At 47.9% G+C, this 26,577-nt stretch overlaps 2 protein-coding genes and 1 pseudogene across 2 annotated transcripts; 1 reads left to right on the plus strand and 2 right to left on the minus strand.

Annotated features, from left to right (window-relative positions):
• Positions 1-89: 89 nt before the first annotated feature.
• Positions 90-1,711, minus strand: LOC109746680 (aspartate--tRNA ligase 2, cytoplasmic-like). Its single transcript, XM_073498709.1, has 3 exons — positions 769-1,711; positions 487-597; positions 90-391 (listed from the first exon to the last, which is right to left on the minus strand). Exons 1-2 carry the CDS (start codon positions 913-915, stop codon positions 517-519), a joined length of 228 nt encoding a protein of 75 aa, XP_073354810.1. The 5' UTR covers positions 916-1,711; the 3' UTR covers positions 90-391; positions 487-516.
• Positions 1,712-6,034: 4,323 nt separating this feature from the next.
• LOC109746681 (probable glutathione S-transferase GSTF1) lies at positions 6,035-7,166 on the plus strand (annotated as a pseudogene).
• A 158-nt stretch (positions 7,167-7,324) lies between these two features.
• On the minus strand, positions 7,325-8,105 carry LOC109746675 (non-specific lipid transfer protein GPI-anchored 5). The gene has a single exon (XM_020305786.4). The coding sequence runs from the start codon at positions 8,035-8,037 to the stop codon at positions 7,528-7,530; it is 510 nt and encodes a 169-aa protein (XP_020161375.1). The 5' UTR covers positions 8,038-8,105; the 3' UTR covers positions 7,325-7,527.
• Between the last annotated feature and the right edge of the window lie 18,472 nt (positions 8,106-26,577).

Genomic DNA, 26,577 nt, shown 5'->3' on the forward strand with positions numbered 1-26,577 from the left:
GATATGCAACATGAATGTCACGAGCATAAGCATAATCTCGATGAACAATATCTCATGCTGCATGTTAAATATAGGTTTGTGCAAGGTCCTTTTGCAGCTTGGTAGATGGAAATACTAAGATGAAAGAATAAAAAGTGATCGGACCTGCTTTTATTTAATAATAATAACAATACACATGGTGCTAGCCGTAACAGAAGATGTCATTTGTTATAGCAGTGTGCCTTACTGCATGAATGGTGACAGTCGGTCAGTGCAAACAAGGAGAAATACTACTCATGTTCTCAACATGGCATTGGATGCAAAAGATTGGTTGATTCGCAGGTGTCCGCAGATCGATAGCTCGGTAGTTCAAGCGTATGTCCTTGAGATCAAGTACCAACTTCTCCTTAGCCTGCAACAATGGCAAGAATAAGAACCATAGAACAAAAACGGAGCTCTTCCTGCAAAGAGAAAGGAGGCAAATGAAATAATTTGAAACGGACATACTTTTTCAGCCTTGTCGAATTCTGCTTCGCTTCAGGCCGCATCCTCAAGGTTGATCGGAAGTGTGGGGATCGCCCTATTTATGCAGTAGACCTTCCTAACCTGCACCTTGACCTGCCAGTCAAAACGAACACACAAACAATTGATCAGCTAGGCACAGCATAACACCCAAACAAACAGAAGATGTAACAAGCATGCACTTCACGTTCTAAATTAGACGACAATAATTTCGAAACAAATAAGAAACCAGCATCTAACATGGGCGTGACGGCCGAGATGACTAACCTGCTGTGTGGTGGCCTTGAGGGGTTCCTTGGGGTGGGTGACGATGCTCTCGACATCGACGACGCTCTCCTTGCTGAGGGAGGTGGCAAAGCGCACCATCTGTGTGCTGACGCCGGCGTTGGCCCTGGCGACGTGCAGGGCGTTCATGCTCTACCGCAGCACGACGAAGGCCATCTTCTTGCTGACGGGGCGCAAGATCTACGCGGACCCGTGGATGAGCACGGAGCGGCCCGCGGTAGCCTCGTCGAGGCCGCCAATGTTGGTCCAGGAGGGGGGCGGACCTACGGGAAGAGATGGGAGACGTCGAGGTCCTGCGCGATGAGGGCAAGGAGGTGGTTGAGCGCGTCAAACTTGTGGCCGTCGAAGGAGCAGGCGAGGAGCGCCGAGACGACGGCGTCGTTGGGGTCGCTGTAGAGGTGTGCGTCTATGGCTCCGTGCCTATACGCACGCCACCCATGATGCCGTCCGCTGGACCTTGACACTGACGGGAAGGAGAGGAGAGGGCACGGCCAGGTCCGGTCGTCACCGCCAGCGTCAGCTGTCAGCAGCGAGTGTGTCGGCGGTGAGGCTGCCGCTCGCCTCCTTCCGGCCGCCTTCCGGTGCCTGCGGGATGTGATGGAGCTGCTGCTGCTGTGGAGGCAGCCGTCGGGCTGCTCCTCCTGCCAGAGAAGGAGCCGTGGGGAGACGTGGACAGGAGGGCGGGTCGCGGCGATGGAGATGGCACTCTCCGCCTGGATCTCCTCCTTCGCTCCGGCCATGGACAAGCCCTTTGCGGGGTCGGAGCAGGAGGGCTGGGGAGCCGACGGCGCGCCCTGAGATGCGGGCGTCAACGACGGCGGCGGCGCAATGGCAGGGGGTATGCGGGCGGCTTGGAAAGGAGATGGAGCAAGGGAGAGAGAGGGGGGAGGCGGGCGAATGGGAGGACAAAGAGGCTGCTGTCCTCGGAACTGGATCCTCTAATAACATTAAGAAGGAAAGTTAGAGAAGCTATAATACTCTAACTTTTCTTCTTTCAATTCATACGATTAAGAGCAACTTCAACGGGCCGACCCAAACGGAAGGCGCTTTTGTCTTTTTTTTTCGTTTGGGTCGGCCCGGCGGACACAAACGTCCGGCGCTGTGTTTGGGTCGGCGCGTGCGCCCAACGCTGGCCTGGCCCATTTCATCGGCGCGCCAAAAAAAAGTATTGCAAGCATTTTGAAAATAAATATACGCATTTAATTAAACATAAAAGCCGACCACGAAGGTCGGCGAAAGTCCACATTACATTAACTAAAACACTAAAAACTAGACGACGCGCTGCCCTAAGCGTCCTTGTCGGCGGCGGCGTCTGCGTCGGGACCGGTGAGGTCGATCAACGTCGGCGCAGGGCCGGCCCAGGGGAACGCCGTGTTCCAGACGGCGGTGATGTCGGGCTTTGCCGCCGCTGCCTGGGCCTGGCGCGCCTCCTCTTCGGCCTCGCGCTCGAGCATCTGCAGGCGCTCGCCCTCCCGGCGCTCCTCGGCCAGCCGAACGCGACGCCAGTGGTCGAGGTAGGTCGCCTCCTGCTTCTCCGTCGCCCCGAGCCAGATCGGCGGAGCGCTGACCCACTCGCGCACTACTTCGGTCCAGGAGTAGCGCTCGATGTAGGCCGGCTCCTCCGGCTCGGCTTTGGGCAGGGATGGCGGGGCCACCGGCGGCACGACGCAGTCGCCCGCCGCGGAGAGGGCCATGGCCTCCGCCATGGCAGCCTCGAAAGTTGCCTTGTCCGCCTCCCTCCACCGCTCCTCCTCCTCGCTCTCCTTGATGGCCGCCTGGTAGGCGGCCTCGGCCTCCTGGTCCTCGTCGCGGACGACGAGCGCAGGCGGCGGCAGGCTGTGGTCGACGCCGCGGACGCCGCGTCGCCTCGCCTCCTCGTGCTCGCAGGCGAACCATCGAGCCCAGTTGGGCGAGTCGACGGCGAAGTGCGGATCGGCGCGCTGCTCCGACGTCAGCAACGCCCGCCGGCGCCGCACCTCCTCCGCATGGGCCCTCGCCATCCGCGGTGCCGCCGACACTGGGATCCTCTCCAGATCCAAATGCCAGTCATGCAGCAGCGTCACGTCCGGGTACGGCAGAGGCACACGGTGGTGCCAGTGCCACTCAGCCTGGTGCAACGGCACGTTGATGCGCTGCCTCTGCCGGGGAGCGTGCGCCGGCGCGGGAAGGGCGGGGAGGGGGGAATGGCGGGCGGGGGCTTTGCCCTTGCGGCTGCTGCCGATGCCGGAGAAGAAACCCATGCTGGCGGCGGCTAGGGTTGTTGCCGGCGTGGGGGCAGGGGTGGCCAGATGGGGACGGGGGGCGAGTGGTAGTGGATGAGGACGGCCCCGCCGCACGCCCGGCTTAAAAAAGGACGACCGCCGTCGCTGACGCGTGGGCCCAAAGTGGGCGGTCGTCATAAATTATGTTGACCGTCGTAGTTGGACGGCCGCCAGGTGGGGACGCGGCGGACGGCGAGGAGACGCGCGGCGCGTCCGCTTCGCGTCCGCACCGACGCATTCCAGGCGCAATTTTGGACCGGAAATGGGTCGACGCGGACGCCGGGCAGACAAGATTTGAGTTTGGGTTGGCGCGTTGGGCCGCCACTTTTGTCCGCGCCGACCCAAACGGATGCGGGCGGACGAAATGGGTCGCCCCATTGGAATTGCTCTAAGGCTAAAATAATTTAAATTAATTTGCAAATTACAGATTTAATGTGTACATTCATAATCATTGCTTAGAAACAATTCGATGGTGAAATAAGATTAATTATAGACTATTTAAATCTACGGTAAATATTAATAGTAAATAATCTACTAAACGTCTCTAACATTCCTTCTTCATTTTGCACTAGGATTGTACTATAGCACCGTGACATTGCTTCTCTAAGTTAGAGGATCCGGCTCCGCTGTCCTCACCTCATCCACCGACGGGGCAACCAACGACGACCACGCAACGGGTCAACACGTGAAAAGACCATAACGCCCTCGGCGGGGCAATGGAATTACGGTGGTGGCAGAAGATATTTACCTCTCTCCCTCCAACAACGAATCAGACGCCGACACGTAGTAGGCCAGGACGCGAAATACCATTTATGCCCTCGGCGGGGCAAAAATTTACACGCGGTGGCATGAACGAGAGGTAACTATTCATTGCAATAGTGCCGTGTTTCGATCCGGCGGCCCAGATCGTCCAGGAGCGAAATCGAACGGCCGGAAATCCATGATGCCAACACAACGAATGGCCGGATTCGTCTGAACTCTCACAAGGCTCGGGAGAGCCTGTCTTTCTTATTTCTCGATTTTCCTTGAACTTGTGCACGGCAAGACCATCTGTTTTTACTCGTATCAAAGGTAAATCGGTCACTACTATAGAAAGAGAGACCAAAGTGGGAGTGATGCTACGTCTACGGAAAGGAGGTCACGGGCTGCCATGGCCCAACTAAAATCACGGAATAGGGTCTATTAAGATCAAGAAAGGAGCAATTAGTTGACGAGCGCTTCTTCAAAGGCCTTATAATGATCGGTGCCATTTGGCGCGCTCTCAACCGCCTGCCACGTGTCACGCTCTAGACGCTCCCTCCGGATTTTTTTTTATTTTTTTCACACGCCTTTTGGCATTTTAAACGGTTTTTTGTTTTTTTCGATGTTTCTGTTTTCCACCGGTCTTCCTTAGCTTTTGGATCAATTTTTTTTGAAAAAACGCATGCGAAAAAACGTATTTTAACGCGTTTTATTTTTTTTCTTTACGAGAGTCACGGTTTTGCTTTCGCCAGAGTCACGGCCGTGCCTCTCGGAAACGGAAAAAAAATGTGTTTTCGGTTTTTATTTTCTTCCACGAGAGGCACGGTTTTGCTTCCGCGAAAGGCATGATTGTGCTTTCGCCTCTCGGAAACGAAAAAATGCGTTTTTTATTTTTTTTTTCTTCCGCGAGAGGCACGGTTGTGATTTCGCAAGAGGCGTAGGCGTGCTCTTTCGGAAAGGGAAAGAACCCGTACTCCCGGTTCGGTTTATTTGTCCGTTTTTTTATGAAAAAATGTTCATCAAAATCTATCAACATGGGATCTAGTTTTGAAGATCTTGACGCGAGGAATCCAACGGTGAAAACGGTTCAAGATTTGGATGCACGGTTTAAGAGATAAAACATTTTGAATAAACGGATCTACGAAAAAGGAAAAACTCCCAGGTTGCGACAAATGGCGCACATGCAGCGCGCCACTTGTCGCAACCTGAAAATGTGGGAGTAATCTTTGTAATGAGCACTTCTCAATTAGTGATTTCGGAAAGTATTTATGGTGAAATGGAGGACATTCCTCCTGTAGAATCAGCCCATAGCAGTATTTTCGTGAGCCATTATTTGGAAGGTATGAGAAGCAACATTCAAACCCAAGAAACAGAGCAAGATGATTAAATCATGCCAACATGGTTCGAACGTCCGTCAGCCAAGATACAGCGCTCCAACCACTGGGCCAATTTTTTTACTAAATTTTCCATGCTATCACTACAAAATTTCTATATCTGCCATGCTTGCAGAAAACAGAAAAAATCTACATTTTTCACGTGATTAGCACAAACATTTTTTTACAAATTTGCAATGCTTTTTCCACCACATTTACGCAGCCAAACTAAAATATTTCTATGTGTTGCCATGCTTGTAGGAAAAGTGATTAGCGAAAAACAAAATTTGCGCAGGTTTCGGATGTTTATTTATTAAACTTTCAAGTGGAGCATAGAAAATTTGTACTTACATAAATGCCAAATTTGGAAATTTGATTTTTTTTCCTGCAATCATGACCATCAGATATATATATTTATTGTACGATGTTTTTTTATCTCGCCATGTTGAAATTTCTTGTTATGTATCATGGCAATTCGTGGGCTATTTGTCCCCTTAGTTTTTTGTGTTTTTCTGAAACTAATAGTTTCGGCTTTTTTTTTGCGCGGTAATTGTGTTGTTCATCATGGCAAATTTACCATCCATCATGGCACAAGAAATTTAATGCTTACTTTTATGATGCTCAATCCCGGGCCTCTTTTGGCCCATTATTTTTCTTTTAGCACGTGACGCACTCATCCACACATCCCTGCCGAAGTGCCGAGCGAGTAGAGGCATGTCCTTCGTAGAAGCTGCTTATTAATCAGGGCTAGTGCTGGTAGACAAGACAATTCAGACGACGACTAGTTGTCCACACTATACGTACGTGTCACCTCACTTCAACTAGTCAAAGCACCAAGTCTCATGGTGTACGACGTGTTGGACCTTCCCTTCTTTCTCCTCTCCCTCCCATGCTGTATAAATCAAGGGGCAGGGCCGTGAGAATTCCGCATAAACCAGTGGAGGGGAGGGAGCACCGTCATCCATCAGCAGAGGAGAGCAGAGCATGGCGCCGGTGAAGGTGTTGGGGTCGGCGGCGTTCACGAACGTGGCGCGGGTGCTGGTGTGCCTGGAGGAGGTCGGCGCCGAGTACGAGATCGTCGACGTCGACTTCCGTTCCAAGGAGCACAAGGGCCCGACCACCTCGCCAGAAACGTAAGCACACCCAATCCTCAGCTTGCAGCAGAGTTTGGAGAAATCCCTAAGTTTTGGTGCATAGAACTACCGCCGGATGCTGATTGATTCATAACTCTGCTTTTCTCCGGCCAGCCGTTCGGCCAGGTCCCGGCGTTCCAGGACGGGGATCTCACGCTCTTCCGTGAGTTTTCAATTTCCTATTGATTTTCAAATCCCTATACTCCGTACTGATTTTGAGATCACGGAATTATATATGCATCTCCGTCTTCTCAGAGTCCCGCGCGATCTCACGCTACGTGCTCCGCAAGCACATGACCGACGAGGTCAACCTGCTGAGGGAAGGCGACCCCAAGGAGTCGGCCCTCGTCGACGTCTGGCTGGACGTGGAGGCCCTCAGCTTCGACCCCGCCATGCGCTCGGTGTTCTACCAGCACCGCGTCGCGCCGGCGCTGGGCGGGGCGCCCGACGAGAAGATCATCGGCGAGAGCGTCGAGAAGCTGAGGAAGGTGCTGGACGTGTACGAGGCCCGGCTGAGCAAGCACAGGTACCTGGCCGGGGATTTCCTGAGCCTCGTGGACCTCAGCCACTTCCCTGAGACGCACTACTTCATGGGGATGCCGTATGCGGCGGTGTTCGACGCCTACCCTCGTGTTAGGGCGTGGCTCGAGGAGCTGTTCGACAGGCCCGCCGTCAAGAAGGTCATCGCGCTCATGGCCAAGGACTTCAATTAGTTATACTTCTGAGTAAAGGTTTCGCCTGCCAGGTTACATTATGTGGTGAGAAATAAGAAGGGGCCCTATGCAATAAGACCAAGGTTGACTGTATGTATTGTCTTTACATCTCACCACAGACTTTCTTATCAATCTAGATTTGCCGCTACTATTTGATAACTTGTCAACGTGCTCTGTTTTCTGAGTATCACTACTCTGTTTTATGCTCTGTTTTCGTACATGCATTGGATTGCTCTGCGCCCTCTCTCGACCAACTGAGCTTTCTTTGCAAAGGCACACATGACACAACGATAATAAGCATCAATGGGAACAAGACGAAACAGCCAGTAGCTCTTTATTTCGACTGCAGCAAGAAACCAAATAATGCTATAGTACAGATGTGGAACACAACAATGACCAACCCTCCTCGCCAATGCTCAATGCTAAACCAATATGGAAATCAAATCGTGTCACACAGGAAACGAATTTCTGAGTCGCCAGCCAGCTACCGCTTCAGTCCAGCGTCCGAGACGCTCGCTCACTACACGGCGTAGACCGCAGCAGCCGCGAGCGCAAACACCAGACCCGCCGTGCCCCTGAGTGACGAGCCGCCGTTCTCCTGCAGGTACGCCGATGGCGTCGCCTTCGACCCAGAGCCGGCAGGTGTCTGCCCCTCTGGCGTGGTCGGCGTGGCGGCGCCAGGAGCACTGCCACCACCGTTGCACTTGCTCGCCGGCGGGGTCTGCACGTTGCACGCCTTGGGCAGCTCGAGCGCGCGCGTCTTGTTGATGGTCATGCCGCCGAGCGACGACGAGTCGCCGCCGAGCGCGCTGCAGAGGCACTGCGGCTGCGACTCCACCACGGAGCCAAGCTGCGAGCAGCAGGACTTTGTGGGCGCCGTGTCGTTGCCGCTGATGTAGTTCATGCACGGGTACAGGCCGACGAGCGCCGCCGTGCACCCGGACTGCGCCGACGCTGTCGCCACCAGCAAGGCCGCTGCCACCGCCGCGGCCAAGAATATGCTGCTGCCGGACATAATTCTCGCCGCCATTGATGGATTGATAGTGGAAGCAAGAGGCTTTTTCTTGGGTTCGACTCAGCTTGCTTGCGCTGATCAGGCCGGCCGTTTGTGCTATTGAAATTCGGGTTAGCGTGATTTTATAGGAGTGGTGTTTGTTGGGGAAGGTGGAATTAGCTGGGCATGTTGGTGAGCTGCATGTCCCTACTTCCTAATCTTGTCAAGAAATGGTTTCTTTCTCGGAATTTCTGGAGTTGTCGTACACTGATAGTTCAGACAAATATTTTGGATATGTGGCTGCTATAACCAGGTGTCATCGTCGATGCCGTGTTGGATGAACCCAGCAACGGTACTGACTGTCACGGTGTAGTTTTGTTGGTTGTAACAAGGGTTTCCCGGTTTGGATCAAGTAACTTGCTTTTTTTTTTTGACCGTAAGTAACTTGCTTGTTGGATCAACCGCAAAAGAACTTGCTTGCTTTTTCTTTCCCATTGAGTTGACTTGCTTACCTACTTCATACTTTGAGGAGGAGGATCCTTGAACTTGCGAGGTGCTATTCGCTTATGTGCTAATAATGCAAAGGACTTAGAGCAACTCCAGGAGTTCCCCTAAAAATCTTCCCGTAAAACCAATTCTTTTGCCGATCCGGTGCTCTCAGGAGGAAATGCAAATCGTTCAGGATATGCTGGGATGTTCTACCGCTGAGTTCCCGTGCAAATACCTTGGCCTACCCCTCACTTTCCGGAAGCAAACCGTAGCACAACTACGTGGACTCGTGGACCAGCTTGCCGGGCAGTTGCCGCACTGGAGGGCAGCGACACTACCGAAGAGCAGCAGACTCCTTATCCAATCTGTCCTCACGGCGATCCCCATCCATTCCATGTTGGCTCTAGGATTACCACCAAAAACGCTCACGGCAATGATCAAGGTCTGCCGCAGTTTCCTTTGGAGTGGCAAGGAGGAGGCAGGAGGAGGCGCATGTGCAGTGGCCTGGGACGTCATATGCCGGCCAAAGTGGGCTGGTGGCCTAGGCGTGCTGGACATGTGCTGGATGAATGTGGCCTTACAAACCAAATGGATTTGGCTCCAGAAGACGGACACCTCCAGGCCTTGGGCAGAGTTCAACATTCCTGTACCCAAAGAATCAAGGCAGCTTTTCCAGGCGGCAGCGCGTGTACAACTCGGCGATGGCAAGAGCACGCTATTCTGGGAGGACCAGTGGCTCCAGGATCTCGAATCCAAGATCTTGCGCCGCGCTTGTATAATCGCATCTCCACACGCGCAAGGAACTCCAGAACCGTGCATGATGCGCTAACCTCTGGCGCATGGGCGCGCGATCTCGGGCCGTCCATTGATCATGCCTCATTGGAGCAGTTCATGTCGCTGTGGCCGTTGGTGACGGCCACCCAATTGCAGGAGCAAGGTAGCGACGTTGTCACTTGGGCCTGGAGCAAAGAGGGGCAGTTCTCGGCCAGTTCGGTCTACCAGGCCAAGTTCTGGGGACTTCAGGTTTCACCCACTGCTACACTCACTTGGGAATCGAAATCACCGTTACGATGCAGGGTCTTCTCCTGGCTGGCCGCCAAGGACAGATGTTGGACCTCGGACAGGCTGGCGTGACGAGGCTTACCACACCAGATAGCCTGCCCACTATGTGATCAGCATGAAGAAACGATAAACCACCTGCTTCTGCATTGCACCCTCACTCGACAAGTGTGGGCTAGAGTGTTGCCCGCGCTGGCCATCGGGCATGTAGAGCCACGCTCGGAGGAGTCGCTATCGGAATGGTATTCACGCAGCGGACTGGACAGCCTACCGAAGCAAAGAGCGAGGCTAATTCGCGCGGTCTGCTTGTTAGTCTTTTTGGAGGTATGAAAACACCGAAACGGCGTTGTGTTTGATGGCAAGGCCCCTTGCTTACGGGACTTGTTACGGAAGATCGCTAGTGAATACGTACTATGGAGGGATGCGGGACTGCTACGAGGTGATGAGGACACGCATCGGGACATGGAGGTAGCATTAGGGTGGACGCACGGCGAGTAGTCACTTAGTCACGTGGGTGGAGAGATATGTGGACGTTTTGTAGCCATACCTTGGAACACTGCAGTGGGGCTCTTTTCCCCCTTCCTTCTTTAATAGATGATACACACACTCGTGCGTATTCGAGAAAAAAATTGCTTCCCGTAACTTTTAGAAGAAGTTGTCTGGACGCAATTTTTGTCGGTTCGCGTAAACTTCGTCTAAATATTTTCTATTTCATCTTCATTAAACATAACTAGCTAAATGACCTAGCGGCCGCTAGCCAGTGACACAAATGACGGCCACCGGCACATTGGCAGAGCCGGCGGCATGAGCGACGGGTGGTGGTGCGACCGGCGGCTCGGCGGCGGTGTTCTGACATGTTCGGTGGCTGCGCGACGGCGTTCAAGCGAGGTTCCCGTGGGGCGGCGGCGTTCCTGCGGGCCATGTGTGGGAGTTTTAGGCGGTTACAATTCCGCCAAAAGATATAGGAAGGTCATCTTCTCGTAAACTTGCGGGGATAAATTTCACTTTTACCGGATTTCTATAGTTAAGGCTAATTTGCGGGATCTGTTCAAGAGGTTTTCTTGCCTCTAACTTTCCGTGAACGACGCTTAATTTAGAGGTAGGGAATTTCTTGAAGTTGCCCTTCATAAGCATCTAAAATCAGACCCCCATCCTTTCCCATGTACGTCTGATTGAACAACCTAGAGAGAGAAGAAAAGAGTCCATCCTCCACTTCTGGTCCATATATATCCGGACTGTGCGGCATCCTTGAAACTAAGCTCATATAGGGACGGATATGAAAAGGCCTCGGACATATCCCCCATGTCAGCCCAAATATCACCAAACTCGTCTAGGCCCCACCTGCAACCACCCAACCAACTTCTCTTTCCTCTCTCACGTACATGAGATTATCGAGGTCGTCCAACACACCATCGGAGCTCATGCCACCTAGCCGCCCGCCGCTCCCTCTGATACGGCATGCTTGCGCGGCTCCCTCCCGAGGTTGCCCTGCTCCCACGATGGCCGATTCGTTTCGCACGCGTGGTGCATGTTGTAGCTGCAGTAATGGAAGCCCACGATAGGCGCACCAGGCCGCCAGTAGGGCGACACGGTTTTTCCTCCTCCACCCATACTATGGAGAAGAGGTTGCCGACTGGAGTTGTGGCGATTTCGGCATGACGCACCGGCGTTAGCTTCTTGTAGGACACAATCATGGTTCACACGATGGCGACGACAAACAGCGGACGGTGAATGACGATCTACATGGGCTCAGACACTTCCGGAGCAGCACGTCCGCCGATCACCTCCGCTTCTCACCGGAGCAACACCTCCGCTACCAATTGCCTTCTGAATTGCAAAGAGTGGTGGGGAGAGGAACGAGACTGTGATTTGGAAGCAATTAGTTTTTTTTTGCAAATATGCATGTTTGGTCCTTTTGCCTCTTGGGCCCCGTGTCGACGTGGATGCAGTCGAAGCACCAGGCAGGCAAGTCAACGAGGGCCGGAAGGATTTAGGACCTCGGATGTATCACTTAAAAAATTGGGACTTGAATGTGCATTTTGAAAGAATAGGGACTCGGTTGACACTTCGGTGAATAGAATTAGGACCACCCCTTGCATTGTACTATTTTCGGTAAAACAAACAGGCACAGGGAAATCCAATTTGGCGCTCGGGTCCAGATGCTCCCGCAATCTGGACCACACATGTGCCTTGCGATTCACGCATAGGGAAGTATTCTCTTGCGTATTTGGGTTTAGAAAATGTACCCTGGCCCACGCGTGAAATCACGTGGCTCGCTAACGCCGTTTCGATACAGACCGGGGGGTGACGGACAGATTCGGGTTCATCTGGACCCGAGAGCCAAAACGCCACTCCCAAGCTGCGGGCCTTCCTTTTAGCTGATTAAGATCATGGTTAATATTATAGCCAACAAACGGCTTCGTCTCTGCTACGCCGACATGTTCTCCGGTGTCGATGGGAAGCCGGTGGAGTCCTGCACAGGAGTGCTCGGGGCGGCATTGGTCACCCGTGCGGTGGCCGCGGCGGCTGGCGAGAGATTTGGTGGCCCGGCACTCGGGTGGTGGTTTGTGGCGGCAGATCTGGTGATTCTCCCTCGACTTCGTCGATCGGAGGTGCCGAAGCTGGAGCCGAGGATTTGCACGGGGACGTTCCCTGGTCGACGTGCCACAGCGGTTACGCCTCACCATTCACGGTGGAGCTCATCTTCGACTCAGAAAGCCGTCTATGGTGATGGTGTGCCCTTAGTTTAGGGCTTGGTGGTTTTCGGTGTCTTCCGTTGCTGTTCGGCTCGACGGCGGCTGGTGTTGGCTCTTTCTGCGTTAAGGCCCCCCGGAACCGGATTGTACTTTCTCTTTCTTTGCGGGTCTTTTTGCATTTATGTTGGCACACCTGCGGCCTTGCGGTGATGCTGCGTATTTTCTATGTTTGTAACCTCTGCTGGTTAAGAAATATGCAGTTATCCTAAAAAACGGCTATATGGAGTTGTCATGTCACATACAGTCAATCTAATAGCCAACATGTATAGTAGCTAGTTGCTAAGTAGTACTACTTTGTTAATACATGGTCCACCGTACACTCTCACAATGTTTGTTGGAACCCGTGCTGCAGCTGCTTGTTAATCTATAGCCCGCTTCCCTTCTCTATTCTCTTCTCTCTCATCCAACTCAACACATATATAATTGTTTAAACCTTGTAGCCCACGAAATTTTACCTTATTATACTTGCTCTAATGGTCCCTAGATCCAATGGCGATCTTTGCTACGACAGCCATGACCCATGATGTCTTGTTTTTCCTTGGAAAACAAGGTGCCTTTATTATTGGACGGTGATAAGTACCACACGTTCGGTTTGCGCACCTCTCAGACGAAACGATTGTTCAGTACGAGGGGATCGATCCCCCGAACGAATTTGTTCGGTAGGGGGAATCCACAGCCCAAATGCCTCCCTCACACCAGGTCTTTTCCGTGTAAAAAACAAAAAAGAACAAAATTCCTGCTAATAACGAATTAAATGAAAAAGACCAGATTTTGATTTTTTTTCCTATGACAGAAAAGCCCAGATTTTGGTTTTTTTTTTGTGACAAATAAAAGCCTAGTTTTTGCTCAGCTATGAAAAAATGGCATCAGCTTTAGTAGCATAAAAATGAAAATTGCCATTCGAGTTTGACCAAACTATTTATAATTTGCCATGATATATTTTTTACAATGGCAAGGTTTATAAAACATATTTGATTCCCTAATGAAAGCATGGAAAATGTGCCATGACAAAAAATCAAAATTGCCATGGCAAAATATATGTTCGGAAAATGACATGGCGATTTTCCATGTGTGTCCAACACCAAACATTGCCGTGGAAATTTTGAAAAACACAATGCATGTGTGTCCAGGATCAATTTTGCCATGGCGAACTTCAGAAACACCATGCATGTGTGTCCATGAAAGTTGCACAAACAAAAAAGATTGATCAAGTTAGCACAAAACCTATCCAAATCATGGCAAAAATGCCATGGGAGAAAAAACTAAAGTGGATCACAATTTTGCATGGCAAAAAATCATCAGTAGTTGACGCTGTGTTGTTATAAACTTTTCTAGAATTCCCATGGCAACAATATTATATCATGGCAAAGAAATAGAATAAATAAAAATAAACATTACATGAACTATATTTGCCCATCTATGTGAAAAAAAATTGCCATGACAATAAAAGGTAAAATTGCCATGGAAGTTTAATTAAAAATTTCATGTTTTTAATGAGGAATTTTCCGTGTGTGAGAAAAACAGAAAAAGTTGAAAATGAAGTATGAAAACAAGAAAATTGCCGTGGAAGGTTCGTATCAAAAATTGCCATGGCAGATTCATATCAAGAATTGTCGTGTTTTGTATGAGGAATTTGCTGTGTGTGAGAAAAACACAAAGAGTTGAAAATCACATATGAACAAGAAATGGCCATGGCAGATTCGTATCAAAACTTGCCATGGTAGATTCATATCAACACTTGCCACGGTGAAATTTATGTAAACTAAATTTGCCATGATTTGTAAACTAAATTTTCCATGATCAATAAACTAAATTTGCCATGGTTAAGTAAGAGAAAAACATAAAGATTACCATGAGAGTGTTGCAAAAAAACCTAAATTTTCCATGTTTAGAATACAAAAAATGTTGTGGATTTACCGTGTGAATTTAGAAAATATTTCTAAGTTTTCCATGGGTAGAAAAAAATTGACATGTGAACATTACAGGAAAATAATAATTAAAATTGCCATTTGACAAGTTTTAAATATTGTCATGTGAACATTCCCCATGTATTTTCCCATGGTCTAGTTACTAAATTTGCCATGGTATAATTAAATTATTTGCCATGTTTGAGAAATTGCCATAGTGCTAAATTTGTGTGGCCACCTCTAAAATAGTTTACATGTGAGAACATTTATACAATTTGCCATGGATGATTTAAAAGCAAAGTGCTATGAGTTTGCCATGGGCAAATATAAGAATCAATACGATGAAGTTCCCTAAAAAAGAATCAATATGATGAAGTCACTAGTGATGTAAGCAAGCAGAAAAGTCAAACATTTTGTGTATCCTCCATGTGTTCTCCATCGGAACCAAGGGAGGAAGGAACTAAAAGGATTTATGCAGATAAATGTTATACATCATCTATGGTCTTAGCATAGATAACTTTATGTTGGGCATGTGGATGCCTCAAACTACTTTTTGTTATGGGCCATCCAAAACAATAAGGTACGCATCATGGGCGCCTCCTCGCACTAGCCACAACATCACGCCCGCACTGTTTGTGGTGGCCAATGGCGAGAGAACTTTGCGCTGGCCAATAGACAAGATGGGCGTGTCCACGTCAGACTAGATAGAGACAAAAACGCGTTCGCTTCGTCCAAAAGAAAGACCGAGGAGCCTCTGCCTCTCCACCCCCACACGCAATCTCTCCTCGTTTCTCTCCTCGGCCTCTTCCTCCGGGCATCGCGGGGCGGGGGCGGGGGGGGGGGGGGGGGGGGGAGGTGGCAGGATGGGCGGCCAAATCTCCGCCGGATCCGGCAACGCCGGTGAGTAACCAACTAGTTTCCCAATCCTTCTTCCCCTCCTCTCTTGATCTGTCTTCATGCCCATCTAGTGGAGGCCCGGGGAGTGGCGGCTGTGGCCAGGCCTGGTGTTGACGGGATGATGAAGTGGTCGGAGGTGCTACATCGGCGGCCAATCAGTTTGCAACGACAGCAAGACGGCATAGATTGGGCACCAGCGGTGCTAAAGGTGCGCTGCCTTCCCCATATCCCCTTCCTCGCCCTCCATGCTCGCCTGCCCACGGTCTCCTTCCTGCCAGCCTCGGCCACGTCATCCCTGCCGGCGAGTCCGGCCTCCGCGGAAGTAGCTGAAGGAAATATGCCCTAGAGGCAATAATAAAGTCATTATTTATTTCCTTATTTCATGATAAATGTTTATTATTCATGCTAGAATTGTATTAACCGGAAACTTGATACATGTGTGAATACATAGACAAAATAGAGTGTCCCTAGTATGCCTCTACTTGACTAGCTCGTTAATCAAAGATGATTAAGTTTCCTAGCCATAGACATGTGTTGTCATTTGATGAACGGGATCACATCATTAGAGAATGATGTGATGAACATGACCCATCCGTTAGCTTAGCATAAGGATTGTTTTGTTTTATTGCTATTGCTTTCTTCATGACTTATACATGTTCCTCTAACTATGAGATTATGCAACTCCCGAATACCGGAGGAACATCTTATGTGCTATCAAACGTCACAACGTAACTGGGTGATTATAAACATGCTCTACAGGTGTCTCCGAAGGTGTTTGTTGAGTTGGCATAGATCAAGATTAGGATTTGTCACTCCATGTATCGGAGAGGTATCTCTGGGCCCTCTCGGTAATGCACATCACTATAAGCCTTGCAAGCATTGTGACTAATGAGTTAGTTGCGGGATGATGCATTACGAAACAAGTAAAGAGACTTGCCAGTAACGAGATTGAACTAGGTATGAGGATATCGACGATCGAATCTCGGGAAAATAACATGCCGATGACAAAGGGAACAATGTATGTTGTTATGCGGTTTGACTGATAAAGATCTTCGTAGAATATGTACAAGCCAATATGAGCATCCAGGTTCCGCTATTGGTTATTGACCGGAGAGGTGTCTCGGTCATGTCTACATAGTTCTCGAACCCGTAGGGTCCGCACGCTTAACGTTCAATGACGATTTGTATTATGAGTTATGTGATTTGATGTACCAAAGCTTGTTCGGAGTCCCCGATGAGATCACGGATATGACGAGGTGTCTTGAAATGGTCGAGACGTAAAGATCGATATATTGGAACGCTATATTCGGACATCGGAAAGGTTCCGAGTGATTCGGGTATTTTTCGGAGTACCGGAGAGTTACGGGAATTCGCCGGGGGAAGTAGTGGGCCTTAATGGGCCATACTGGAAAGGAGAGAAGGGCCTCAAGGGGTGGCCACGCGCCCCCCATGGGCTGGTCTGAATTGGACTAGGAGGGGGCGGCGCCCCCTCCTTCCTTCTCCCCTCTTCCTCCTCCCCTTCCTTCTCCTAGTTAGACTAGGAAAGGGGGAAATATACTCCTACTAGGAGTAGGAATCCCCCCTTGGGCGCGCCCCTTGTGGCCGGCCCTCCTCCTCCTCCACTCCTTTATATACTTTATATACGGGGAAGGGGGCACCCCATAGACACACAAGTTGATCATTGATCTCTTAGCCGTGTGCGGTGCCCTTCTCCACCATAATCCACCTCGGTCATATCGTTGCAGTGCTTAGGTGAAGCCCTGCGCCGGTAGCTTAATCATCACCGTCATCACGCCGTCGTGCTGACGAAACTCTCCCTCGACACTCTGCTGGATCGTGAGTTCGTTGGACGTCACCGAGCCGAACGTGTGCAGATCGCGGAGGTGCCGTACTTTCGGTGCTAGGATGGTCGATGGTGAAGACGTACGGCTACATCAACCACATTGTCATAACGCTTCCACTTATGGTCTACGAGGGTACGTAGACAACACTCTCCCCTCTCGTTGCTATGCATCACCATGATCTTGCGTGTGCGTAGGAAAATTTTGAAATTACTACGTTCCCCAATAGTGGCATCCGAGCCAGGCCTATGCGTAGATATTATATGCATGAGTAGAACACAAAGAGTTGTGGGCGATAATAGTCATACTGCTTACCAGCATGTCATACTTTGATTCGGCGGTATTGTTGGATGAAGCGCTCAGACCGACGTTACGCGTACGCTTACGCGAGACTGGTTCTACCGACGTGCTTTGCACACAGGTGGCTAGTGGGTGTCTGTTTCTCCAACTTTAGTTGAATCGAGTGTGACTACGCCCGGTCCTTGTTGAAGGTTAAAACAGCACACTTGATGAAAAATCATTGTGGTTTTTGATGCGTAGGTAAGAACGGTTCTTGCTAAGCCCGTAGCCGCCACGTAAAACTTGCAACAACAAAGTAGAGGATGTCTAACTTGTTTTTGCAGGGCTTGCCGTGATGTGATATGGTCAAGACGTGTTGATATATAAATTGTTGTATGAGATGATCATGTTTTGTTAAAGTAATCGGCAACTGGCAAGAGCCTTATGGTTGTCTCATTATTGCATAAGATGCAAGCGCCATATAATTGCTTTACTTTATCGCTATGCGATAGCAATAGTTGCAAAAGCAATAGTTGGCGAGACAACCATGTAACGACATGTTGATAGAGATCAAGATTATGGAGATCATGGTGTCATGCCGGTGACGATGGAGATCATGATGGTACTTTGGAGATGGATATCAAAGGCACAAGATGATGATGGCCATATCATGTCACATATTTTGATTGCATGTGATGTTTATCTTTTATACATCTTATTATGCTTTGTTCGGCGGTAGCTTTATAAGATGATCCCTTACTAAAATTTCAAGGTATAAGTGTTCTCCCTGAGTATGCACCGTTGCGACAGTTCTTCGTGCTGAGACACCACCTGATGATCGGGTGTGATAAGCTCTACGCTCACATACAACGGGTGCAAGCCATTTTTGCACACGCAGAATACTGGGGTTAAACTTGACGAGCGTAGCATATGCAGATATGGCCTCGGAACACTGAGACCGAAAGGTCGAGCGTGAATCATATAGTAGATATGATCAACATAGTGATGTTCACCATTGAAAACTACTCCATCTCACGTGATGATCGGACATGGTTTAGTTGATATGGAACACGTGATCACTTAGATGATTAGAGAGATGTCTATCTAAGTGGGAGTTCTTAAGTAATATGATTAATTGAACTTGAATTTATCATGAACTTAGTCCTGATATTATTTGCATAACTATGTTGTAGATCAATAGCTCGCGATGTAGCTCCCCGTTTATTTTTGATATGTTCCTAGAGAGAAAATATGTTGAAAGATGATAGTAGCAATGATGCGGACTAGGTCCGTGATATGAGGATTATCCTCATTGCTGCACAGAAGAATTATGTCCTTGATGCACCGCTAGGTGACGGACCTATTGCAGGAGCAAATGCAGACGTTATGAACGTTTGGCAAGCTCGGAATGATAACTACTTGATAGTTTAGTGCACCATGCTTTACGGCTTAGAACCGGGACTTCAAAAACGTTTTGAACGCCATGGAGCATATGAGATGTTCCAAGAGCTGAAATTGGTATTTCAGACTCATACCCGAGTCGCGAGGTATGAGACCTCTGACAAGTACTTTGCCTACAAGATGGAGGAGAATAGCTCAACCAGTAAGCATGTGCTCCGAATGTCTGAGTACTACAATCGCTTGAAACAAGTGGGAGTTAATATTCCAGATAAGATAGTGAGTGACAGAGTTCTCTAGTCACTATCACCAAGTTATTGGAACTTCGTGATGAACTATAATATGCAAGGGATGACGAAAACGATTCTCCAAGCTCTTCGCGATGCTGAAATCGGCGAAGGTAGAAATAAAAAAAACATAAAGTGTTGATGGTTGACAAGACCACTAGTTTCAAGTAAAACGACAAGGGAAAGAAAGGGAACTTCAAGAAGAATGGCAAGCAAGTTGCCAATCCCATGAAGAAGCCGAAAGCTAGACCCAAGCCTGAAACTGAGTATTTCTACTGCAAAAGAAATGGTCACTGGAAGTGGAACTACCCTAGATACTTGGCGGATAAGAAGGATGGCAAAGTGAACAAAGGTATATTTGATATACATGTTACTGATGTGTACTTTACTAGTGTTTATAGCAACCCCTCGGTATTTGATACTGGTTCAGTTACTAAAGAGTAGTAACTCAAAATGGGAGTTGCAAAATGAACAGAAACTAGTTGAGGGCGAAGTGACGATGTGTGTTGGAAGTGATTCCAAGGTTGATAAGATCACCATCGCACACTCCCTATACCTTCGGAATTGGTGTTGGACCTAAATAAATGTTATTTGGTGTTTGCGTTGAGCATGAATATGACTGGATCATGTTTATTGCAATACAGTTATTCATTTAAGTTAAAGAATAATTGTTGTTCTATTTAAATGAATAAAACCTTCTATGGTCATACACTCAATATAAATGGTTTATTGACTCTCGATCGTAGTGATACACATATTCATAATATTGAAGCCAAAATATTCAAAGTTAATAATGATAGTGCAACTTCTTTGTGGCACTGCCGTTTAGGTCATATTGGTGTAAAGCGCATGAAGAAACTCCATGCTGATGGGCTTTTGGAATCACTTGATGCTTGCGAATCATGCCTCATGGGCAAGATGACTAAGACTCCGTTCTCCAGAACAATGGAGCGAGCAACTAACTTATTGGAAATAATACATACTGATGTATGCGGTCCGATGAGTGTTGAGGCTCGCGGCAGGTATCGTTATTTTCTGACCTTCACAGATGATTTATCTACTTGATGAAACATAAGTCTGAGACATTTGAAAAGTTCAAAGAATTTCAGAGTGAAAATCATCATAACAAGATAATAATGTTTCTACGATCTGATCGTGGAGGAGAATATTTGAGTTACGAGTTTGGTCTTCATTTGAAACAATGCGGAATAGTTTCACAACTCACGCCACCCGGAACACCACAATGTAATGGTGTGTCCGAACGTCGTAATCGTACTTTACTGGATATGGGGCGATCTATGATGTCTCTTACTAATTTACCGCTATCGTTTTGGGGTTATGCTTTAGAGACGGTTGCATTCACGTTAAATATGGCATCATCTAAATCCGTTGAGTCGACACCATATGAACTGTGGTTTGGCAAGAAACCTAAGCTGTCGTTTCGTAAAGTTTGTGGCTGTGATGCTTATGTGAAATAGTTTCATCCTGATAAGCTCAAACCCAAATCGGAGAAGTGCGTCTTCATAGGATACCCAAAAGTAACTGTTGGGTACACCTTCTATCACAGATCCGAAGACAAGATATTCGTTGCTAAGAATGGATCCTTTCTGTAGAAGGAGTTTCTCTCAAAAGAAGTGAGTGGGAGGAAAGTATAACTTGATAAAGTAATTATACCTTCTCCCGAATTGGAAAGTAGTTCATCACAGAAATCAGTTTCAGTGATGCCTACACCGATTAGTGAGGAAGTTAATGATGATGATCATGAAACTTCAGATCAAGTTACTACCGAACCTCGTAGGTCAACCAAAATACGTTCCGCACCAAAGTGGTACGGTAATCCTATTCTGAAAATCATGTTACTAGACCATGACAAACCTATGAACTATGAGGAAGCGAAGATGAGCCCAGATTCCGCAAAATGGCTTGTGTAACATCTCAAATTTTCAATTTGGAATGTTATGCATTAGATCATCATTGCATATCATATTTTGTTTCATTTTGCTTTGATCCTAGAAATTCTACGCAACTCAAGGACCCACAGAGAGAGTTGGGAATTTCGTTATTTTCATATTTGAGTTTTTCTCAAATTTGGAAAAGAGGATCGTTTGATTTTAATTATTTTCTCTTCGAATATTCCCTTTTATAAAAATAAAAGAGAGAGGATAAAATGACTTCCTCAAAATAAAGAAATATTGGAGAGTTAATATTAAAATCGAATAAGAATTTTATTCGGAGTTTTATCGCTATTTTATTTGAATTAGGAAAAATATGCGTTTTCCAGAATTGCATTAGAGTCCCAAATAAATGTTCACCTTGTCCGGTAGATTTTTAGAGGACGGGGAAAATTTATTTCAGGATTTTTAGAGTCCGTTTAGTATTTCTTTTATTCGTTTTTATGCGCGGAATAATTAAAAAAAGAAACCGACCTTGGGCCGTATCCGCCTGGGACTCCGCCCGGGGGAGGCTTTATAAGCCGCCGAGGCGAGCCCCGCAGCCCATCAGCCCGCCGCCGCCGAAACCCTAGCCGCCGCCCGCGCCAGCCCGCCGCCGCCACCACCGCCGCCTGCGCCGCCCTCCGCCGACGCCGACGCCGCCTGTCGCCCCGCCGCCCGCGCCGCCGTAGCCGCCACCCGCCGCCGTAGCCGCCACCCGCCGCCACCCGACCCCGCCGCCGGAGCCGCCCCCCGCCGCCGCCGTCTCACCGGACTTCACCGAAGGTAGCCGCCGCCGCCTTGGTTTTCGAGAGAAAACCGATTGGTTTTTTTTTTCAAAACCCTAGATGCGTTTTTTAATTTATTTAGATCATTTTTTGGTTTAGTTATTTAGCGAACGCCCATTCGTTCGTTCGTTTTAACGAACGATTTTCACCGATTAGCCGCAGACAGCGAACGTTCGTTCGTTAGCCTGTTCGTCAGTTTTTCTTTTTTCTCGGATTTTCCGCGATTATTTTCGATCGCGGTTTCTGATCCGATTTTTGTTTTAGTTTAACTTTTCGCTCGTTTATCGGAATCAGGCGATTCAAGCGCCTAGAGTTTCGTCTCGAAGCCCTCTTTCTGTTTAATCAACTTAAACAAGTTTTTGCTACTGTAAAATTTGATTTTAGTCCAGATTAGAAATCGAAGCTTGTTTCTTTCGCAGTTTGAGTTTCGTTGCTTCGTTTGATTTGATTCTTTTTACCCGCGCATCTTGCTTGATTGCTTATTGTATGCTTGTTTGTTTGCGATAGAGTACCCGGAGTGCGAAGCGTGCTACTACGAGTCTCTAGGTTTCACGGATCATCAGCAAGGCAAGTAACACTTTGATCATACCTCTTTACTACCCAGTTTTATTGCATTAGATCAATCCTCAAACATTTGCATGGTTAGGATCTGAATTAAATTGTGGGTTTGGGAAGTAGATGAGGTAGTACCTATTCACCTGTTTATTATCAAACCATTGGGAGTTACTTCTACGTTGCTTATATTGCTATGCTATGCTCGTAGACGTGGATTGGGTTTGAGTGTATTCATGACAGATGTGAGATTGTTACTTAATGGTTCAACTTAAGGTGGCAACTTGAATACACATCTGGGTGGATTGAGGCACCTGGGGAATCCAGTGATTGCCTGTATTTTTGGAAATCCCGGGGTACCGTGTGATTCTCCTATGGACTGCCACCCAGGCTCAAAGGGATCATAAGATTATTCATGCTAGAAACTTCCGTGTGCAGCCACATGCCATTATGGGCTCTGGCATAGTTGAGTAAGTTGTGGGAAACCTTTCCATGATGGGCTAGCAGATGTAGGGGATTGTAGGTGTACAAGCCTATCTATCGGTTAAGGGGACCTCTTCGGAAAGACTGTGTCTCGGTCATCCGTTTCTCAAACATCATGTAGTGCGAGAAATCAAATGGAGGAGATCGAGTCTTGTGGGGAAAAGTGCACAAACCTCTGCAGAGTGTACAAACTAATCATGGTTGGCCGTGTCCCAGTTATGGACATCTTGAGTATCTAGTTCTTGGATTATCATGTGGATCTCATCATTCTTAATATAATGTTGGTTGGGTTATTAATTACTTTTAATTGGGATTGAGATGGGGTTTACCATGCTCAATGTTTTCAACCAACTTTGTAGTTAAATAAAATTTATTCCTTTGTTGTAGGGAAAGATTGGCTTTTTGCAAAACATATTAACCATACAGCCTCCACCAGCCATATATGCATATAGTGATAGCTTTATTCTGTTCATTACTCTTTTGTGTTACATTGCCAGCATATTCCATGTGCTGACCCATTTTTGGGCTGCAACGTATCATGTTGCAGACTTTTCAGACGACGAGTAAGGAGCCTTAGGTCATGGTCTTTCACTCAGTGATGCCGTTGGAGTTGATGGACTCACTTTATCTTCCAAGCCTTCCGCTGTTATCGTATGAGATGGCCTTAAGCCATATTTATTGTAAAGTTCTCTTTTGAGACATTCGGTGTAATAAGTGTGTGATTGCTACTCTGTTATAAATCCTTCAAGTACTGTGCGTGTCAGCATTACCGATCCAGGGATGCCACTGATGCACAGAGATCAGACTGTTTGAGGTCTGGTCGCTACAAGATGGTATCAGAGCACACGCTGACTGTAGGACACGACCACTAAGCTAAAGCCCTAGATCACTACTCTCTTCTCATTTCTGACTCCTCCCCATTTTCTACTCTTTAGGATGGCAGATGCAAGGATCAAGTTCACGCAACCGGATGAAGACACACCTTTTGGACGCCACTTGAAGGAAGTCACTAGGTACCTGAACATCGGAATACCAAGCTTCACCGGGACTTACAACGCCACTTTACCAGAAGAGGAGCGCTGGATGATTCAAGTTCAAGTTCCAGGAAGGACATTCACGCCAGTCACTGAGCCCATAGAGTTTTCCTTTGATGCACCAACCTAGAGTCTAGGAAAGAGTATGGCAGCCCACATCGCCATGGGACGCATTGGAGAAGTTTACCACAAGGATCTCAAGGATACTATCTACCAGATTTGTGGGCGCCGAGATGAGCAATGGGAGATGATCAGCACCAAGAAGGATAGATCAATTGCAGCTTTCATCCAGGAGTTAAACCAGAACATTAGACGCCAGGAGAACCAGATGTGCGCAGGCATGACAGATTTGAAGAAGGCAATGACAAGGATCACGGAGCTGGAGGAAGAACTCAAGGCTACACGCCAAGATTATGAGGAGGAACTCATCGTACTAGTGGAGAAGAATGACGACCTGACGAGGAAGATCGGAGTATTCATGGGAGATCCCGCACCAGGAGGAGAAGATGATGGTTCCACTTGCCCGGAGAACTACATCATCATCGACGACACCGACTCTGACCCTGACGATAGCGATGATGACTATGTTGATGAAGCTGGAGCGGATATCATGGAGTCTTCGACCGATCAATTTTTCTAGTCGACCACCATATCAGTAGTAGTATTCCACCATGTCCGAGCACTTTTGTAATGATAGTTCTAGACCGATTGTATGCCCTTGCTTGATTGATTGAGTGATATGTTTGTGTTTGTCTCATGTGCATATGGGTAGTGTTTTCCCCCTAGACCTCATTCTACTCTGTTTTTTCATCTTTTCTAAACCCAGCAGATGCCTCCGAGACGCGACAATGGATTTGCTTTCCCACCGGAGCTCACTCCAGTTGATCCAGCAGCAGAATGCATTGATGCAGATATTAGTCCAGAATCAGAATCAGTGGAACAACAACAACAACAACCCACCACCACCACCACCTGTTGATCACTTAGCCCGTTTTCTAAGGCTGAATCCGCAGGTGTTCTCCAGTAGCACCGAGCTGATAGTTGTAGATGATTGGCTCCGCAAGATTGAAAGGGAGTTGACCACTGCAGGATGCACAGATGCGGAGAGAGTGCGCTTTGCCGCACATCGGCTTGATGGACCCGCAGCATCATGGTGGCAGAATTTCACAGCCACTTACCCCATCGACACTGTTACATGGGACCAGTTCCAATAGGCTTGTCGCACTGCCCATGTATCAACAGGAGCTATGGCCATGAAGAAGCGTGAGTTTCGCAACTTACGCCGAGGACACACCGTTGGCCAGTATGTAGATGACTTTAGTAAGTTAGCACATTATGCCCCAGATGACGTCGCTACAGATGCAGCTAAGCAGGAGAAGTTTCTGGAAGGACTGAATGATGAGCTGAGCATGCAGTTGATGGTGGCAAATTTCAATAACTACCAGGAGTTGGTAGATAGAGCCCTCATGATTGAAGGGAAGCAACAGCAGATTGACAACCGCAAGAGGAAGTATGGACAAGGGAAGTATAATTCTGGAGCCCAACAGAGACCCCGTTTTACCCCGAACTCGGGAGGACCCCTTCAGCATAACCATGGAGGTCACAACCACACTGGAGGGAGTTCGCATAATCATAGTGGCCCCAAGAACAGGAATGGTAATGGAGGAAGCAACGGACAGAACCGTTCCAACCCGGCAACGCCCGCCAAGAAAGATCTAAGCCACGTTACTTGCTACAAGTGCCAAAAAACTGGACATTACACCAATGAATGTCCTGAAGCTAAGAATGGAAACGGCAATGGAAGCTCTAGGAAGAAGCCCAACCCATTCAACAGGGGACAAGTGAACCACGTTAACGTGGAGGAGGTTGAAGCCCAACCAGATGCAGTAATAGGTAAGTTTTTGGTTAAGTCATTTACTGCAGTCGTACTTTTTGATACTGGTGCATCGCATTCATACATATCAAGGGGATTTGTGGATAAATATAAACTTCCCACCAAAGTTCTTAGTACACCTATGTTAGTGAGCTCGCCAGGAGCAGAGTATATGGCAAGCCAAGGATATTTTCAGATGCCATTGACCATAGGTAGGCATGTTTTCCCCTCATATCTAATAATTTTGGAGTCGCAAGGTTTGGATGTGATTCTAGGTATGAATTGGCTATCGATGTATGGAGGAAACATCGATTGCGCCAGTAAGACGATTTTGCTCACCACCCCAGAAGGAAGAAGGAGCAAGTATGTATCCCGGCATGTGCCGAATAGGACTCAAGTAAATTGCTTATCAAGAGTTGTACAGGAGGAAGTACCAGTGGTGAAGGATTTCCCAGACGTATTTCCAGAAGAGTTGCGAGGCATGCCACCGGATAGAGACATTGAGTTTTTGATTGAGCTTTTGCCAGGCACAGGGTCAATATCTAAGAGACCGTACAGAATGCTCGCAAAGGATTTGGAGGAAATTAAGAAGTAGATTAAGGAGTTATTGGATAAATGTTATATTCACCCAAGTTCGTCACCTTGGGGATCACCAGTGCTTCTAGTGGATAAGAAGGATGGATCGTTAAGGATGGTTGTTGATTATCGAGGATTGAATGAGGTGACGATCAAGAACAAGTACCCACTGCCGATGATCAATTATTTGTTTGATCAGTTGCAAGGAGCTAAAGTGTTTTCCAAGATCGATCTGCGATCAGGGTACCACCAGCTGAAGATTCGAGAGAAGGATATACCTAAGATAGCTTTTACCACAAGGTATGGGCTATATGAGTATACCGTTATGTCATTTGGTCTGACTAATGCACCTGCCAATTTTATGAACATGATGAACAAGGTGTTTATGGAGTTTTTGGATCAATTCGTTGTGGTGTTCATTGATGA

This window comes from Aegilops tauschii, chromosome 5 (genome assembly GCF_002575655.3).
Source record: "Aegilops tauschii subsp. strangulata cultivar AL8/78 chromosome 5, Aet v6.0, whole genome shotgun sequence".
Lineage (NCBI taxonomy): Eukaryota > Viridiplantae > Streptophyta > Magnoliopsida > Poales > Poaceae > Aegilops > Aegilops tauschii.